The 17200-nt window shown below is 50.0% G+C and overlaps 2 protein-coding genes across 3 annotated transcripts; one reads left to right on the plus strand and one right to left on the minus strand.

Annotated features, from left to right (window-relative positions):
- Positions 1–17: 17 nt before the first annotated feature.
- Positions 18–14636, plus strand: Ret (protein kinase receptor Ret oncogene). The gene is made up of 19 exons (XM_076530859.1): positions 18–1928; positions 7340–7561; positions 7641–7768; positions 7836–7971; positions 8153–8406; positions 8732–8903; positions 9028–9125; positions 9507–9781; positions 9848–10039; positions 10128–10306; positions 10383–10580; positions 10654–10756; positions 11364–11535; positions 11989–12293; positions 12508–12703; positions 12775–12904; positions 12975–13176; positions 13252–13430; positions 13497–14636. Exons 1-19 carry the CDS (start codon positions 1880–1882, stop codon positions 13904–13906), a joined length of 3600 nt encoding a protein of 1199 aa, XP_076386974.1. The 5' UTR covers positions 18–1879; the 3' UTR covers positions 13907–14636.
- Positions 14606–17086, minus strand: LOC100878942 (uncharacterized). 2 transcript variants are annotated; one of them, XM_076530903.1, is made up of 9 exons: positions 16947–17086; positions 16806–16866; positions 16580–16726; positions 16282–16506; positions 15978–16196; positions 15726–15827; positions 15477–15631; positions 14990–15386; positions 14606–14909 (listed from the first exon to the last, which is right to left on the minus strand). In XM_076530903.1, exons 1-9 carry the CDS (start codon positions 17040–17042, stop codon positions 14707–14709), a joined length of 1605 nt encoding a protein of 534 aa, XP_076387018.1. In that variant the 5' UTR covers positions 17043–17086; the 3' UTR covers positions 14606–14706. The 2 variants fall into 2 exon arrangements, with proteins under 2 accessions (XP_076387018.1, XP_076387017.1); XM_076530902.1 differs by having other exon boundaries at positions 15891–16196.
- Between the last annotated feature and the right edge of the window lie 114 nt (positions 17087–17200).

Below are 17200 nucleotides of genomic sequence, written 5' to 3' on the forward strand. Positions count from 1 at the left end.
GAGCGAATCTGAACGGCATTAATTACTGCAGATATTCGCGAACGTTCGTATTGCGCAATATTACCCGTACAGGATAATTTCCTCCTACCAAAGTACGATGCTTCTCATTTTTGAAATCGCCTTGCTCTTTACGATCGTTGCTTAGGAAAAGGTATAAGCGTTCTCCGATCGTTCGACCACTTTCGACGAGCTTTCCAACGCACAACCGCGACAACAGGAAAAGAAAAGTAACGAGCGTACAAGAGCCGAAATCGAACGCGTTCGATACAATTTTATATCGAATTCTCAATCACGGTATACGTTCTCTTCGATCTTCGTTCTGTTCTCAGTACATGGAACGAACGATAATTCGAACATACAAGATCGTAGGTAAATTTATTTACCGCGTTACACGGTCATTTACGAAATATAAAACACGAGTTCGTTTCGATGAACTTCGGTAACGGGACAGCGCTACTCTCATCCTCCTCGCGACGACATCCTCGAGAAGAAAAAAAAAGGGATATCGATCGATTCGCGGTATCGGGAAAGATACGCGCTGTCGGACGCGAGGGTAACGGGATGAAACGAAGGAATCTCCGTCTGACTCATCGGCACTGTCTCGCTTTTCGCTTCGACAACCGAAATCGTCTATTCCATGGATAAATCGTACGTGGATCTCGTTCGTGGAGGACGTTCGACGCGTCCTTTGCCCGAACGGTTCGCGTGCACGTCATCGCGTACGATAACGTTGGTCAACGAACCCTTCCAACGATAGCGACGGATCAATTGAAATGCACCCCTCGCCTCGTGCGTACCGTTGCGTTATCGTTTCAAAGGGGAAAGTCGACTCTCCTCGCCGAAACGAGCGTCCCTTTCGGGACGTCGAGTCCAAGGATATTCCTGAGTCGAGATATTATTACAGCGAAGCAGCCGGTCCCCGCTAGTTTTCTCGCTGCGAGCGAAATTGCCGAAAACCGCTGTCCTAATCAAATTTCCCTCGAGCTCGATTTCACGATTCACCGAGAACGACTATCCTCTCTCGATTCGACCGTAACGTATGGCGTCGTAATTTTATCGTAGGCGTTAAGAACGCTGTTATCGAACAGCTCGTTCGACGGTTGTCCTCGGTAACGAGTCGAAAGGACGCGAAATTTCGCTAGAGGCTGATAACGGACGACGAAAGCGAAAATAAACGAAAGGAAGAAGAGACTACTGTCGCGTCGGGTAAAACGGTAGAGGGTAAGGAGTACAGCGGGTGGCAGCAGGCTAGAAGCTGCAAGCTGCAGGCGACGCGCGACGAGCGACACGCGACGCGCACCTATTCCCCGAGCGACTCTGTTTGGCCCGATTCCTCGACGGGGGTGCGCGCACGCTTGGACGCGCGCACGCGCATGCGTCCACCTGGAAAATTGTTTGATAACGGCGGGTGCCTGGAGGTAGTCAGTAACGCTCGGAGCGTCTTCGCGTCGTCACGTTTTCGTCGTCGTTTTTTCTCGCGGTTCCCTCCGTTGGCTATCCTTTCGTACGTTAGCCAAGAAATCGCTAAACACTCTATCCTTCGACGAAACGAACTTTTCTCCGTGTTATCGTCGTCGTTTCTCGTCGATTCTCGTCGATTCGCTCGCGTCGAACCGTTCGATGTCGACGCACGCGGATTCTTTGGTTTCCGCGGGAACGAAAGGGCCGCGAGGCGTTTCGGTCTGACCGCGTGAGGAGCGCGAGGCGAAACGAGATATCGAATGAGGAGCCACGGGAACGAATCGGTGCCGCGGACGGAGAAGAACCGATTCTCGACGCGGGACTGAGATCGTCGAGGATGCGATTACGTTAACGCTCGCTTTCACGATCCCGTCGAGAGCGAACAATCGTCACGATCGATCGACCAATCTCGTACACGATGCTGATTCTTTTGCTCTTGTTATTAGCAACGGGCGCACCCGCCTCCGGTAAGTCGATTTCTTTCCCCTCGATTAAATCCGATCGCGCGTCAACTTTGCACGCGCCCGGATCCACGTGGAATACGGGGAACGAAAACACGAGACGGTCGAATTGCCGAAACGCGAGCGACGCGTCGTTCGATTGCGCAAAGTCACGCTACTAAATCAACGACAAATTAATGCGGCCTAGCATTGTATGCTAAAATTTGCGTGCGCGATCTAACTCGATACGACTTTGTCGCACCGACATCGAAGCGGTCGCGAAATTGTTCCGCGAGTCGTCGCCGCGAACCGTCGCCGCGAACCATCGCCGCGCGGAAACCGACGACACAGCGTCGGCACGATGCGATTTCGAGGGAAACGGTGGCAGTCGTTTGAAAAGTTGAACCGATGACATTCGCGCACTTGACCGGAATCAGAGAACGCGATATCACCGCGTCGCGTGCAACATCGGAATCGCGTGATTCCGATGCAAGCTAAAAATCGATACTTGCCCTTCGCTCGGCCATGCACGTCCACGCGTACTTCTCGTCCCGTTTCTTTCTCGCCCTCTTACGCTTCTCTCGCGCGATACCTGTGCATTAACGCGATAACGTGGTCACGAGCGGGCGAAATTCGCGATGACGGTGACGGCGTCGACGGTTAAAAAAATCGGAAGATTCGCGCACGGCGAGCAAATTCATTAACGGCCGTTCTAACGCGCGCTCGTCTCGATTAATTACGAGATTCTAAGCGCGCGACAGCGTATCTCGAGGAAACGCGATATCACGCGAAACGGTCGTTTAACGACAGGTAGACACGCGAACGCGCGCGATCGAACGATCGATGATCGTACATCTCGTTCCACGGAAAAGACGGGAAAACGATCGCGAGATCGGCTTTCTGGTCGCGTGCGGTTCGCCGAGCGAGAGAAGAACGCGACGACCACGAACGTGAACGGTATTCGCGCGTTCGATTAAATGCACGACCGACGGGAGCGAGGCCGCGCGACCGATTAACCTGCGTACCCGCATACACGCGCGATCGTACACGTTGCCGCGAATAATTAACGAACATCGTGTCCCGAGACACCTTCGTTTACGCTCTTTCGGGATTAAGCCGGTATTATTCCGTCAGGTACGTATCTTCGACGTACAAGAAGAGTCCTCCTGACAGATACAATTCTCTCGAGACGTTCTCGATCGACCAACACGAGATTAGATTTGCCAACGTAAAAATCCAACGCGGTCGAGTTCGTCGACGAATAATCGAATACGCTACGAGATGGAAATTTCGTAACGCGAATTCCAAGTATCCGATTCACCAACAATTTCGACGTTTCTCCGAATGCGGTAACTAGCTTCGTCAAGCTTTCGAACATGCACCGAACCTCCTTTATCTCGGCGGACAATACCGAAACCCGAACTTTCGAACGCGAACGTAACGATTCTACTTGCAGCTTTTACGCGGCAACGCGTAACACCGGTTTATGTACACCCTTTACGACCCGTTTACCCACGATGCTAGACATTACAGCCGTGCTCTTTCCTTTCTCTTTCCGCGATCGTACTCGCTCTCCACGAGGACCAGCGAGGACAGCGGCTAAAGTTTAAGCTTTAAACGAAACGTAATTATCTCGAAACGTTTTCGCCGTGACAGCGGACGCGTCGAAGCAAGAAGGTAACGGTAACGGTAGCGAGCGACGAAATACGAACCTCGAGGATCGCGTGCAACCCCAAAATCGTTAATCAACGCCGGTCTTAAAAGCAACCCTCGCCCTAACTGCAACGCCGATTCGTGATCGAACAAAGGAGAGAGTACAGAAAGAGAGAGAGAGAGAGCGTTACGCTCGTCTACGGACTCACGGTTCAACATACTCGACTTACACGAGACGAACCGGGCGATCGATTTTCCACGATCACAGCTCGGACCGTTTGAAAAGATCGACGAAGAGAAGGAACCTTCGATAAACTACAGTGGCATGCCTCGATATACGTTTATCGGGTTTACCGAAGCTCTACAGCTTTGATCGGCCAAAGACGCAGGGTCGATGTTTGGTTGGCCCGCGAACGTTTGTCCGTGTCGTCCTCGAGCAAACAACGATCCGCGTATATCTATGCGTCGTTCGTCGTTCGCGATCGCGCTTTGAAACGTCTCGTAACGAACGGTACGCGGTTTTTTCGGAACTTCCGTTCCCCGTGACACTCGAAGAACACCGAAGAGGAGGAGCAAAGATCTCGTTCGGCGAAATTAACGAAAGCCACGGCAACGAGTCGGTAATTCGTTAACGACGTAATTTAATGAAAGGTTTACTAGGAAAAACGTTAGGCGTATGTAGGTGAACCGACATCGACGATCCCACGGGGCTCTCTGTTTCGCCACACCCCACAACCCAAATACTAAAGTCACCGTCCTTCGTTTTTCCCTTTCCGCCTTTTCGAGCCGTCCGTCGAACGTACGATTTTCGATACGTAATCGTACGCGAGCGAACCGCCGTTCGGAAATGGCTCGTACCGTTCGATCGTTGACGATGGTACAACGATTTCGATGGGGCAATCAACGAACGGATGGCTAATTTAAAAGTCTAAACGCAGAGGCTATCGGCGGAGAGGGAGCGGCCAGTTGGCCGTTGGAAAGTAGAAGTCTGCGAAGGTTTGTTTCGGACGAACCAACCAGAGGTATATGCTAATATCGACGTCGACGATAATTAAACACGGATCCGACGGATTAAGTTGCCGGCGCTATCCGTTCGGAGAAACGCCATCGAAAATTTACGTTATACGCGTATCGTCTCTCGTTATTACGCTGCTTCCACGTACGAAAGCGCGCAGCAAAGGATCGTTGCTTCGCGTCGGACGAATGGTCGAGGAACGCTACTGGTAAACTCGAAGCTTTCGCTTACGATTTTGCCGAAGGCGGAACGGGCTGCGAAATATTTCGGTTATATTTATATATTTGTAGACACGTCCGATCGGTCCAAACGACGCTTCGTAACAGCGAACAACGTATTTTCTTTTCGACGAAGAAACGAACGACTCGCTAGCCGCGTCGGCGAGCGATCGGTGAACGACGCCGGTCGAGAAAATTAGTCATCGCAGTTTGTTCGTCGACTGTATCGTTTTCACGCTGCATCCACGGTATTATGACGCGAGATGTATACCGAGCAAACAGAATCGAGGTAGGCTACCTCTTGTCAACATCGGTTAGCTGGCGCGCGTTGCCTGGCGCGAATCGAACCGCGATCGAACGACACGCGCCGTAACCGTGTAAATGATTTTTCGAAGCGGTCGATCGTGACGTCGAGAAGCCGCGCTGCCTGCCACCGTCCTTCCGTATCGCGTTATACCGTCGCGATAAAGATAGTCTAACATTTGTTCGCGCTTCCCTTTTTTTACGCTCGAAAAGCGTACGCGCGTCGCGATAAATAATTTCTCTTTCCGTAAAGGTCGATCTCTTCCTTTCTCCCGCGGAAAAACGAACCGACAAATAAAAGACGAAAGCAAATACCAGGAATTCGCCGCGTCGTTCGAGTGCGGAGGACGGGAATATAAATGGGAAAACGCGTATATCTTGACCAGTTGGATTACCGGTGTACGAAAATCAAATCGCTTTCGAAGGAAGAAAGCCCGTTTCCTCGAAAAACGATACATCTTTCCCGCATTTAAAGCAACGACGCGCGCACCGTTTTCGAAGATTTTCATCCTCCCATTTCACCGCATTTTATTCGACTCGAACGGGCCGAAGAAACCGCTAAAGGATTAAAAAGTGGGCCATGTTTACCGTAACTTTGATTAAGCGACCGCCACCTTATGGCGATACGCTTACTTTACGACCTCCGAGTAAACTCGTTCGCGGAGAAAGAACAAAGTACGAAAGTCGAATTAAAGAAACGATCGATAACGTATCCTCGCGAGCTCGTATTCCGTCTCGCGGGACATAAATCTAACCGGCTTTCGTTTCGTTAAACGATCGCGTACGAGAACGGCTGGAAAATTAGGAAAGAGCGCGATAAATTTGTTTCGGGTAGGACGAAAGATGGTCGCGATCGTTGACGGCTTCGAAGCGCGTTCAAGCCTATCCCCCCCTACTACCCGGAGGAAGAGAAAGAAAGTGGAAAAAGCGATAAATATCTTAGGAGGAGATTTTAAGAAGGTCGTAAGCTCGTTGTTAGGACGTTAAAAGTTGGCCGAACTTTTGTTCGGGAAAGTAACCTAAAAGTAACGGCCGAGAAAAGTAACCTAAATATAGTTAAGCTATTTCCGAATTTTGTAGGACGCGGCGCTTCCGTGATCGGTAAAAGGGGGTCAAAAAAAGAAACCCGGGAATAATAGTCGGGAAGGGAGGAAAGCGTCGTCGCGCCGTTTATCGATGACACGGCCGCGCAGGTGTTTGCGCCCGTTCTCGCGATTGTCGCGCAAGTGTCGCGTGTTTGCACACGTGCTCTCTCGCTCGACTTTTCTTTCTCGAGCGACGCGCGAGAAGGATCGCGGAAACCGTACGAAAGACAGGGAATAAAATAAAATATATTCCTGCTGGAATCGATGTTAGGAGACGATGGTAGGGTACGGCACGGCATCGCACGGAACGACGAATCAATTTACAGGACGCGTGTATCGGGATCCACGAGGGTAGGGTGGCCGGCAAAGGGTGTCTAACCTCGCTCGACGCGAACTCGCACGCGGAAGGTCCTTGGAGATCGGCGAACGCGACAGAAGAGGGCTGTGCCGGTTGTATGGCTGCGCGTATCGTGTTCACGGTCTCTGTTTTCGGGAATTGTAACTCGACGTGCGAATAGGGTTTCCAGCTACAACGATCTCGTGCCCGCGTACGATTCGACGACGCGTCGAGGCCGCCTCGTTTTTCCAGCCGCGACTTTTACCGCGAATAAACGTCTACGCGGTAAACGCAAATGGTCGGACTCTCTCCCTTGTCCTTTTCGCGAAATCCTCTCTATCGCTCGTTAGCGGCGAAGCTAATCGAACGCTAATTATCGTAATAGCTGATCGTCGTTCGCGATAAATCGGTATCGCGATATTCGGCTCGATTCTGAAAGGCTTCTCGTACATCGCCGCCGAACGGAAGGTCGAAACGGCGATCGAAACGGCGATCGAAACGAGAGGGAAGTTGAAAAGTTCTCTGTCGGGTATTAGGCCAAGTTCGGAAAGCGTGCGTGTCTCGTCGGCGATTTTTAGTCGAGGACGCGCGCGCCGACGCGACGGAACTTTAACCACCTTCCGCGTATCGATTAAACGTTCACCTTGACACAGGTCGCGTTTCCACGAAATTGACCATACGCGAACCCTCACCGTTGAACTTTTCGATAGCGCGATCAAACGTTTATTTATGCCGTACGATCGAAATAACGTTGGCTACTCGTTCGCCCTTTCCTAAGCAACCGACGTCGTATAGCTCGCGAAGCGTGACAAACGTTTTCGTTTCAGATCTTTACTTTCCGCAGTCGAATTTGAGCATGAGATTACCGTACTTACCGCGAGACGACGGGAAATTTTCGCGAAACTGGACATTGCTCGAACTCAGGACGCTTCGAAACGATTCGACGGAACCGAAAGGAACAAACTATCGAATCGCCGTGCCACACGAATCGATCGCTTCGATCGATCCCTTTACGAACAGCCTGTTGCTACACGCTCTTCCGAAACGAGGTAAGTTCGGTGATTCGGTCACCGTTTCTCCCACACCGTTTCGCGTTATCGTTATCGATGTTCGCTGCGTGCTTCAAAGGCGGACCGGAACACGAGACGATCGTGGTGTTGGCGAACGAGACGATCGGCAACGAGGCTGCTTTGGAAATAAGAGTGAAGCCGATACGACTGAACAACGAACGAATCAACTGCACGGACTACGTACAGGTAATTCGAGCAACGAACCGATCGAGCGAATCGGCTTCGTACCTAACGCTACCTCGTTCTATTACAGGACATGTGCTTCTGGGACGAATCCAGCTACAAAATTTACGAGAATCAACCGATCACGATGATCGGCACCTTCGGACCGGCCATTTACGGGAAACTTTGCCCCAACTTTCGCGTGACCGACTATAAATTGTTAAACGGCAAGTGTCAACCGCCGCGACAAACTCCGACTCGACTTCGCGAAAAAGCTTAGAGCGTTTCGGTTGTTCTCCGTAGGGAGATTAAACGAGCTCGACTCGGTTGATCCGAGCGGACACGAAATTGTGCGGGGGCCGGCTACGGACTAATTCTACGGACTAATTCTAATCCGATAAATTGTAGGGACGGAGTACTTTCGCGCGACGAGCAACGAGCTGTACAGTCGCGTGGCTCTCGACAGGGACGCGGTGGGTCCACCGGGAGGTCCAGGACCACGGGTCGCCGTTCAACTTCAATGCGTCGTCTGGGACGAAATTACCGGGACACAGTACGCGCCGATCACCGTCATTCACGTAGACATTTTGGATCAGAACGATAACCCCCCTACGGTGCAAGGAAACGATTCCATCGCGATCACGCTACGAGACTTTAGCACGGTGAGTCGCGCTCGAATGCCCGAAGAATCGTACTTAATCAGCGGCGCATTGTTCTCCTGATCGCGTGGCATTGTTTCGAACGGGCCACGCGCGAAATCGCAAATTCTCGTGGAAAAGGACGCGACGAAGAAAAAAACCCCTCGGGAACTGATCTTGATTAAGCTCGGATCTCTTTCTTCGTTCGCTCCCCGTTCCCCGCGCTCTCCTGTGCGCCTAACAATTTTTTCTTCGTCCGACGCGACGCGACGCAACGCGACGCGACGCGACGCGACGCGACGCGCGGACAGTTTCTCCCTATTCGGAACGTTTTCGTTCGTTTCCACAGGGTGACAAGCTGGTGGACGACAACAACTTGATACTGAAAGACGCGGACGAGAAGAGCAGTAACAGTTACTCCGTACGCGTACTCGGCGATACTCACGACGCTTTGAACGTCACGTACAACGCTTTGCCGATCGAGCTTTCCGACGGAGTTTCTTACACCGCGATAATCACCAGTGAGTCCGTTCCTTCCGATCGCTTCTTTCTACGTTATCCTCGTTCGCTCGTTGTCGTAAATTTCATTGCCGCCGCGACCCTTAATCGCCGATCAGCAAATTATCCTTTTCCCGGCTTTTACAGGAATATCGGCGAAAACCACGCTCCTGCCAAAATCTCCGTACCGAGTGACTCTTCAAGCGAAGGACGAATCCTTGCTCCCAGGATACGGAGATAACACGGTGAGTTGTTCCTTCTCCTCTCGACGCTTTTCCTTGCACGTAAGCGCGTACATATTCGCCAGCGGGAGAAGGTAATTTAATCCGAACGCGACTCGTTAACGGATCAGACGGAGAAAGCGTTTGCTCGGTGGGCGCGGTTTCGAAGCCGATTCCGCGGATCCGGCCGAGCGAAAATTAATGGGAATCGTTCCGCGTGGAAATTGCTCGTCGGTGCTCGCGTGGGCGGAAGATCCTTATTATCTGTGCGGGCAACTTCCGATTTCGACGCATTAATCGTACGATTCACGCCCACCGTTGAAAAACCTCGTCGACGCGATACCGACGACGACGGTTCGACGAATTCGTAAAAAGAAAGTTTTTCCATTCGTTTCGTTTCGTTAGTTAAACATCTCGTTGACGTTCTACGGACCGGAACACCGTACCACGACCACGACCGTGCCGTCCGTATCCTCGAGACAACAATTCTCCTACCCTTCGAGCGTTCGAGTTGCTCGATTGGCGTCCCGGTACTCGCGGGTCGCGAAACCGACCAACGAGCCGCATCCCTCCACGAATTTCACCGTCCACGGATCGAGCGCGTTCGCCGTCACTGAACGCGGGGGCATCGTCTACGTGGCGGACGAGAATCTGCTGAAAACGGAGCCGTCGAATTTGCTGTAAGTGTTTCCCATTCGAAATTTCTTCGGAACGTGCCAACTTACAAGGTCCGACCAATCTCGCAGGCTGAAGATCAAGTGGAGCGAAAAGGATCAGGCCGTCTCCTCCAGGTCCATGAAAATCAATTTGACAGCAGCGACGAAAACGAGCCCGTGCGATCACGCGCCGAACGAGATCGCTCGTCCGCGTTCCTGCGCGAACGCGGAGACACCGGAGGACTGCGAATCCAGTTGCGGCGTCGCCAGCGGATTATACAGGTTACTACTTTCCCTCGCTTCGGCTTCGCCTTCGTCTTCGCTTCGCCTTAGCAAAAACGATCGAAACAGAAACGTTTTGACTTTTCAGTAACGGCAGTTTTTTCGGTCACTGTGTCTGGAGATGGAACAACAAATCGAACCAACTTTCGATCATGTCGGACCACTATCCTACCTGCTCTCCCGACTTGACTCACTGTCCCGACAACCGATGCGACGCCCTCGAACAGTTGGATCCTCGAATTTGCCCGCAAGACTGTACTCTCGAATGTAAACGTTCTTTCTCTTTCACGCCTTTTCTTCTCTCGTCCCTTTCGTGCTCTCTGACGACAACGAAACGTTTCAGCGGACGTACACTTTGCTCACATGAACGAAGGAGGTCGAGGAATAAAGAGCGGTTTGGGAACGTGCGCGTGCAACGATCAGCTGCAGTGTACCTGCAACGTGGACCGCATGCCGAACGACAACGGTGCTAACAGACGAGACGTTAAACCGCGTTATCGAGACACGGAAGAGGATCTTCTCGTATCCGGCGCGCGAAAAGGTTCGCCTTTCCAAATTCGTATTACCATTCCGTCGACAAGAATATTTCTCGTCACGCGTTTCCTTTTCCACAGCATCCAGCGGACCGTGCGGCCCCTTCTGTATGTTGGGCGTGATCGCGGGCGGCTTCTTTTTGCTCGTGGCGATCGTCGGTTCTTTCGTCACCTCGAGATACAGGTAGGTTCGTAAGTTCGCTTCGCAGCACGATGGCCGTTTTCAGCCGTTTAAATTGCCGGTAAGAATAATAGATGCCATCATCTCGAGTACCTCCCGTTCCAGCGCGTTGGAATCACGATTGAATCGTAACGCGAAACGTGACCAAACGACGAAAACGCGAAACGCGTTCGAGCGTTCGAGGGAGGAAAGTGTAGACGCACGTACGTGGGTGCGTGCGACAGCTGGAGAATCGGCAGCTGCCCGAAATCCAGATAATTTCCGAACGAGTCCTTTGTACTCTCGATCAACTATCCTCGCAAAGAGCAAACTACGTTCGTTCGAGGGACGGATATTCTTTATACTCGCGACGCGCAACGGACAGATACGTTTATCAACGACGCGCGTTATCGATCTCCTCCTAACCGAACTTTCGTTTTATCGGCAAACTGCCGTTCCTGCCATCGATGCCGTCTTTTCGCTGAAAGCGCATCCTTGTTCCCTTTTCGTTCGATCGTGAAAGACTTTTTTTTAAACGACCAGCTCTTTTTTAAACGCGTGCCATTATTCGCGAACGACGATAACCGTTTTATTCGTTGCCGAAAAAGGACTCGATCGCTTTCCGTTTCAGAATGGCCGCGAAAGAAGCGCGTCGAGAGGGCAAACGGAGAGTCGATCGCGACGCGAACGGGATCGGAGCTTTACCCTCTTCGGACTACATCGACCGAGGAGACGGCTTATTAGTCGGATTGGATACCTTTACCGCGGCCAATCGTCACTTTCTTCTTCCCAAAACGGATCCGGTAAGTTGAACGCGTTCGAGTCGTTCGTCATCGATCGACGCACCGTAGCGTCGGGAATCGCGACGTTGACATTTTTTCAACGAAAGGAGAAACGTACATATGTAAATGTATAGAAAAGTACTGTCGACTTCGAGGAAACCGTATCGAGCCTTCGACTATTAATCTTCTGACACGGTAAACGATTTCTCGAGAGGACGAGACCGGTAAATAACGAGACCGATGCCGTGAGCGAAATTCAACCGAGTAACCTACGTTCACGCCATTTTTCTCTCCTCCACCTACGCGCGGCCACGTTCTGCTCGTCCACCAAAGGTGGTCGAAGTAGCCTCATCGATCGTAACTAAGTAATTTGAAACGACTTCTCTTCTCGGCATAATTTTATCGTAGAAACTAGGAACGTTTCTCCTTTTTCGCAAGACGTCGATAAAGATAGTCGATCGCTCGTGTGATTAGCCGGATCCGAAATGGGAATTTCCACGATCGCGACTGAGCATCGAACAAGTGTTGGGCGAAGGAGAATTCGGCCGCGTACTGCGAGCCAAAGCCATCGATATCGCGGGAATACCCGGTCCCACCACCGTGGCGGTCAAGACGCTCAAGGAGAACGCTTGCGCTTCGGAATTGGCGGATTTGTTGTCCGAGTATCAGCTGCTGAAAGAAGCTCAACATCCGAACGTGATCAGACTACTCGGTGCTTGCACCACCGCCGGTGCTCCGGTCTATCTCATCATCGAATTCGCGGAATTCGGCTCGTTGAGGTGAGTAGTGCGAAATTCTTACGCCTTAGAGAGTAGTTTAGTCACGTTTCTAAATTCCATCGTTGTCGCCGTCGCGTCGCGTCGCGTCGCGTCGGGACAATAACCGTGCCGAGAGCGGAGATCCTCGCGACGGTACATTAATTAAATTCTTCTTCCCGCTGGTATTTTCGCGTACAAAGTGTTCGTGTAGAGCAGAGATACGGAAACGTTGCAGGAATTACTTGAGACGCAGCCGACACTTGGAATCCGAGGGAAGGCTCGGTGGTTGTCCGTCGTTGTCCAACGTCGACGGGGACTCGCAGGTCGCGGAGAGGAGGACGTCGACGACGATTTACTCGGTGACGCCGCGCGACATACTTTCGTTCGCTTGGCAGATTAGCAAAGGAATGGCCTATCTCGCCGACATCAAGGTAATCTCGTTCCTTTCGGGAGACGGTTGCTCGATCGAAACGGTATTTAACGGCGTTGTCCCGTCGCGAAGCTGGTTCACAGAGATCTCGCTGCGAGAAACGTGCTGCTGGCGGCGGATAAGGTTTGCAAGATTTCGGATTTCGGTCTAACGCGAGACGTGTACGAAGACGACGCTTATTTGAAGCGTAGCAAAGGCCGAGGTACCCATTTGTTTTCGACGAATCTCGAAATTTCGCGAAATTAGTCTCGTTCGACGATTATCTCTCGTAGTTCCCGTGAAATGGATGGCGCCGGAATCGTTGGCCGACCACGTGTACACCAGCAAGTCGGACGTCTGGAGCTTCGGAGTTCTTCTCTGGGAGTTGGTCACGTTAGGCGCGTCTCCTTATCCCGGTGTAGACGTGCACAATCTCTACAACCTACTGAAAGCCGGATATCGGATGGAGAGGCCAGCGAATTGCTCGCAACAGCTGTGAGTATTTATCGATTGCTCGCGAATCGTCGATAACCGTCGTTACGTCGCGCGAACTCGTTATATCGTTCTCAGGTACAAGTTGATGGTGTCTTGTTGGCACCAAGAGCCCAACATGAGGCCATCCTTCAGAGAACTTACCGGCCAGTGGGAGAAAATGTTGGAGGATAGCGCCGAATATTTGGATCTGAATCCGAGAACCGTTCACAATCAAGCATACTTTGCTTCTCTTCACGCTTTGGATAGTCCAAGCAGTACGTATCGGTCGATACCGTAGTTCTTTGGTAGACGATCGTTTTCACGAAAATTATCCGCGACAGGTTCTGGCAACGACGTCACGGACGGATTCGATGGCACCGAGACCGACGTCGTCAACTACTTGGAGAAACCGTCCCGCGACGCGGTAACCAAATGCGACAAGATAGACAAGCTTGGCACCCTCTGGCACGAACCTATAGCCTCCTTTCCGGAAGAACCCGTGAAACTCTTGTACGCGAACGACCCTACGACCAATTTCGGCCTCGATCATTACGAGAGTCCGATCAAGTTCAGAAACACCAGCGTTACGAGTAACAGCGAGAACGACTTGGTCACTCCGACGAACGAACGGTCTCGTTCCTACATCGACATGAAAGGAAAAAAATCCGCGGAAACGGAAGATCTTCTCGCGTTCGTCGCCACGAACGACGACGAGACCCAGCCAGAACAAGATAACCCGGTTGAAAAATAATAGGCGAACGATCGAATCGATGAACGACAGCACACGTTAGAACGCGCAAACGATCGCTCGATAGATCGAAAATCGATTAAACGTTTCGTCGTTTACTCGCCTCTTTGCGCGCGTAAACGTCTACGTCGCTTCGTCCTATGGTATTTTTTCTCGGTCAACGGCACGACGAACGATTACGAAAAGCTAATTAATCTCGAATCGTTAGAAACTGCATCGTTAAACGTTTACGCTTCCGATCAAACTTTTCCATCGCATAAGGCTTCCAATTTGTACGCGTGCACCGAATAAAAGTACGACAATCGAATGCTCGAGCGAGCGAGCGAGCGAGCACTACTCCGAGATTTCATTTTCGGTCGATGTAACCATATCTTCAGAAGACTGCGTTTCCGTACCTTGCCGAATAAAATTCGTCCTGTTTCCATTCGTGTACAAAACACGACATTCCGTCGCGTTAGTTCGTTACCGTAAACGAGTACGAATTTCATTCGCGCGACCCTCTATGTTCGCTTATTTTCCATAGTCTTCGGCACGAACTATCGCCATAAACGTAACCGTCAACGTCGCGTTTACGTAGCGTGAGCTGGACCCGCTGATCTCACGCTTATACGCGCACACTAAATAAAAATGTACGATAGATTTGTAAGACGACGACGAATCAGCGGTTATAAATGTTAAACCGTGGCAAACTGATACAAACAATTGTACTATAATAAAAAAATATTGATATTCATTGACAAAAGATAAAAAAAATCGGTACATGTACAAAAGTACGCGTCTGAAAAAATTGGCTCGCAAAGAAATTACAAATCCAGTAGATTTATATTGAACGCGTTGTCGCGGATCGTCGATGATTTGCAGAGACGCACGCGTTCGTCCTCTCCGTTTTCTCTTAATAAATCGAAATTGTCGAGAACGATCTCGTACGAGCGGGGTGTCGCGTTATCGCTAGATATGGCCGACGTGGAAATAAGACGGCTTGGCAGTGTTGTACCTTCCTGGTTCCCTGAAACAGCGAAATTTCTGAGATCGATGAAAAGAACAAATTTATCGATTCGGGCAAACTCGAATTTCGTAGAGACTAACCGGTTTCTAGCTTCTCTGCCGAGACGCTCGCGTCTTCTCTCGATATTTCGCGTTCCGCAAACTTCACGCTGCCCAACAACTCTTTATCGGACGCGAATGGAAAGCATCTCGCGCGTTCCATCTCGTGAATTATTTTCACGAGTTTCCGTAACTCTTCCGGTAAACGAAATCTCCTCAAGTGTCTCGTCTCTTCGGGTACGTCGTCTACTTTACAATACGGTAAGTGGACGATATAATACCTTTTGTCCTTTAACGATATATTCTCCTTGTTCAGTCTTAGAAAATGATCGTCGGTACTTCGATAAGCGCTCATGGCAGATTTCTTAACCGGCGGAGACGTTACGACGAGTACGACGTCCGCTTTTCTAAAAGCGGTGTCGAACCACTGCTTCGGATCCTACATTCGATCGAGCGAATCGTTAATCCGAAACCTGCTAACGAACAAACACCGACTTCGATCGGTTACTTTACCATTCTTGATACTAACTTTTCCGGCGGTATCCGTGATATCGGGTTCATCTATCATGGCATTTACGTGACAAGCTTTCAAGTATTCGGCCAACCGGAGCATCACGTTTACGTGCGACAGACGACTCGGCGAATATACCAACAAACATTTTGGTCTTTCTCTCTTTATTTTCACTGCAAAGTTGCCAAGCGGTCGATTAGAATCGCAATTCAAAGGAAAAAAATAAAAAAATCTCTCGCTTAGAAATATACGGCATTACGTGTTTACCCTTCTGGTACAATTTGTAAAGATGATAAAACACGTACAGCGTTACGGGTGGGATCCACACGGTGCTGATGATCATGATCAAAAGACGGTTGTACGTGTTTCCTGTAAAGGTACGAAACTCAGCGAAGAACATACAACGATTCGTTTACATCTCGCATCTCTTACGTATAACGATGCAAGGTGTAGTGCTGTTCGCGCATCCATCTTCTCCGCAGTCCGGATGTACGGCAGAAACTTTGAAATAAAACGTACCAGCGTGTTCGGTAAAATCGTACATAATCTTTTGGTCGTCCGAAGCGGACAATTGAACGGTGTTAGTCACGGAATCGGTGTCGTTGTTAATCCGCCAAATTCTGTACTGTGTTACGTTGTACGATTCCGGTAAAGGTTGAACGTGCAACGAAAAATATGGTTCGTAGCTGACATCTATATACACGAACGGCTCATAGTCCTTCAATTTCACGCCTTCGTCTAGAACGAAACGCGTTCAACCGACGTTTAACAGAGAAAAATAAGCAGTCGCGTTCGTTACTGAAAATTCATCTTTTACGCTTACCGATATTTTTATACCTAGGTACGATGAAAATGTATCGTTTACCGTACTTGTATCCTTCCCCGGTTACGACGTACTCTAACTTGTAAGGAAGAGTTTCGTAAGTTATGCCGCTAAATGGACAAGAGACGTACAATTCCCTGTTATCTGATCTATCGTTGTTAAGCGTTATGTTTCTATACGCCGATTGGCTTTCGTTCAATAGATTTTTATAACACGTATCCAGACCTGTTGCGCGAAACACGCGTAGAAAGATGGTTGTTCGATTTCGCTCAAAAAACAATACAGTGTTGATTCTTACCATAGAAATCTGGGTCGGTAACGCTTAAATTAAACGCCGTTGATTTACTACCATTTTCTTCGAACACGTATGCCCGTAAAGTAAATTTTGCCGTTAGATTTTTCGGAGGTTCCCGGTTCGCGTCCTTGAACCTTAGTTTAGGACAACCTACAATTTTTCGGCATACCAATAGAACCATTTCGACGATAATATTAAGCGTATTCGAACGAATATACAAAATACGTACCGGTATCGAGTTCGACCTTCTTCACTAAACACCGAGCTCCGAGCGGAGAAGCAGAATTGTTCTGTAAAAACAAACGAATCGTTTAGCAAATGACAGATCGTACAGAATTATTACGAGGTAAAGATAATTGATAATGGTTACTTCGAGAAACTGGCAGTAATCCGAAAAACATTTGAAAGCCGTGACGCTTCCATGGCAGAAAGAAAAAAGTATCACGAAACTGACGAGTCTTTGCATCGTAAGGTTATAATCGGTATTCACAACAACCACAACAATCTGACACGAACCTTGCCGTCGTCAACATATTCGTATCGTGAACCAAATACCAACAGCTGACAAATGTTTCGATTCTTTCACGATACGATTCGACATTTAATCGTCGCAATCTGCATTTT

The sequence above is a fragment of the Megachile rotundata genome, chromosome 4 (genome assembly GCF_050947335.1).
Source record: "Megachile rotundata isolate GNS110a chromosome 4, iyMegRotu1, whole genome shotgun sequence".
Classification (NCBI taxonomy): domain Eukaryota; kingdom Metazoa; phylum Arthropoda; class Insecta; order Hymenoptera; family Megachilidae; genus Megachile; species Megachile rotundata.

Coding starts and splice junctions, on each gene's coding strand:
- LOC100878942 (XM_076530902.1), bottom strand. CDS start 17,042: ATGCAAAGACTCGTCAGTTTCGTGATACTTTTTTCTTTCTGCCATGGA. Junction 16,867..16,946: donor ATTACTGCCAGTTTCTCGAA/GTAACCATTATC, acceptor TTGTTTTTACAG/AACAATTCTGCTTCTCCGCT. Junction 15,828..15,890: donor TACACCTTGCATCGTTATAC/GTAAGAGATGCG, acceptor GTACCTTTACAG/GAAACACGTACAACCGTCTT.
- Ret (XM_076530859.1), top strand. CDS start 1,880: ATGCTGATTCTTTTGCTCTTGTTATTAGCAACGGGCGCACCCGCCTCC. Junction 12,704..12,774: donor CCTATCTCGCCGACATCAAG/GTAATCTCGTTC, acceptor CCCGTCGCGAAG/CTGGTTCACAGAGATCTCGC. Junction 12,905..12,974: donor GAAGCGTAGCAAAGGCCGAG/GTACCCATTTGT, acceptor TATCTCTCGTAG/TTCCCGTGAAATGGATGGCG.